Raw genomic sequence first — 1,231 nt, forward strand, 5'->3', positions numbered from 1 at the left:
CCAATCTGAAATTTCTAAAAAAAAATAAAAAATGTGCTTGAATATTACTTACAGTTTGAGGTGAAATAGACTTGAGATCTTTATGTTTACCACATACAGTAGGTAGACTATAAGGTCGACTACAATCAGCTATTAATTCTACATCATCTGATAATCTTTCTACAGCTGATTTAATTCGTTCATCTTCTTGTCTTTCATTTATTTCTTCTTTTATTTCTTCATTTCTAACTTGTACTATCTTATTCTTATTGTAACATATTGGTGATGACGTCATATCCACTTCCATCATATTCTTTCTCATTTGTTGAGATAAATTACGACGAACTTTCTTCGGTCTACGGATTTCAAACTATCAAAAGAAAAACAGAAAATCGTTAGTATAACCAAAATAACCAAGTATAAAAATCACCAGCTTATAGTTAATCTAGTAAAAGCTGAATTGTTAAAACGAATTTTCACCTACCATATTTTCTTGGTGTAGATTTTCCATTTTCTATAGATTTTTGCCCAAGAAGAGAGAATGAAGTGATAATGATTTAAGATAAAATACATGACGATATTTATAGTGATAATGAATATAATGTCGAGTGAATTATATCATTATGATTACTAATCATTTTCTATCATAACTAATTATATTTCTGTTTTAATTACAGTTATTATATTTCTATGTGAGTAATATTTATATCTATACTGAATACTGTTCTTAATCCATGTTCACCTTTTTGTGGATTAACTGAAAACTATTGTTAGCATTTTACCGTGTATTTATCCAATAGCATCGAAATCATATCAGATTTTTCGATAAAATTGTAACTTCCAATAATCGTATTTGACCTATTTTTTTAAATAATCTTTATGACTTTATTCTTGATCCATTGTCAACATCATGCAATCAATATATGTATTACTATAGTGAATGATCCCCCAGATATGTTAGTTTGTACCTCGAATTGTACCCCACTTTATGTATGAGAAATTTTAAAATACGACTTTTTTTTTACTTTTTCCCCCATATGTATCAAAATGCACAAGTCACGTTGACTCTCTTTAGAATCTCCATGACATATTATGTTCAAATATAGATATGTTCGTTAAAAGGCTAATGAAATAATCTGAAAAGAAAATAGTAATTCTTTGTTCATTCTGGAGTATGGTAGGTATAACCTACAAAACCTAACCTAAAATGGGGCTTCATGACACAAAAAAGTTCATAGAGAATCATCTCTTC

The 1,231-nt window shown here is 28.3% G+C and overlaps 1 protein-coding gene across 1 annotated transcript; it reads right to left on the bottom strand.

The window, feature by feature from the left end:
* Positions 1 to 52: 52 nt before the first annotated feature.
* Positions 53 to 490, bottom strand: LOTGIDRAFT_159531 (hypothetical protein; the record flags this gene model as incomplete). The annotated part of the gene is made up of 2 exons (XM_009054046.1): positions 53 to 349; positions 464 to 490. Coding segments are annotated over 2 exons (324 nt in total), but the record flags the coding sequence as incomplete, so codon positions are not given.
* Positions 491 to 1,231: the final 741 nt, after the last annotated feature.

This window comes from Lottia gigantea (assembly GCF_000327385.1).
Source record: "Lottia gigantea unplaced genomic scaffold LOTGIsca_21, whole genome shotgun sequence".
Taxonomy (NCBI): domain Eukaryota; kingdom Metazoa; phylum Mollusca; class Gastropoda; family Lottiidae; genus Lottia; species Lottia gigantea.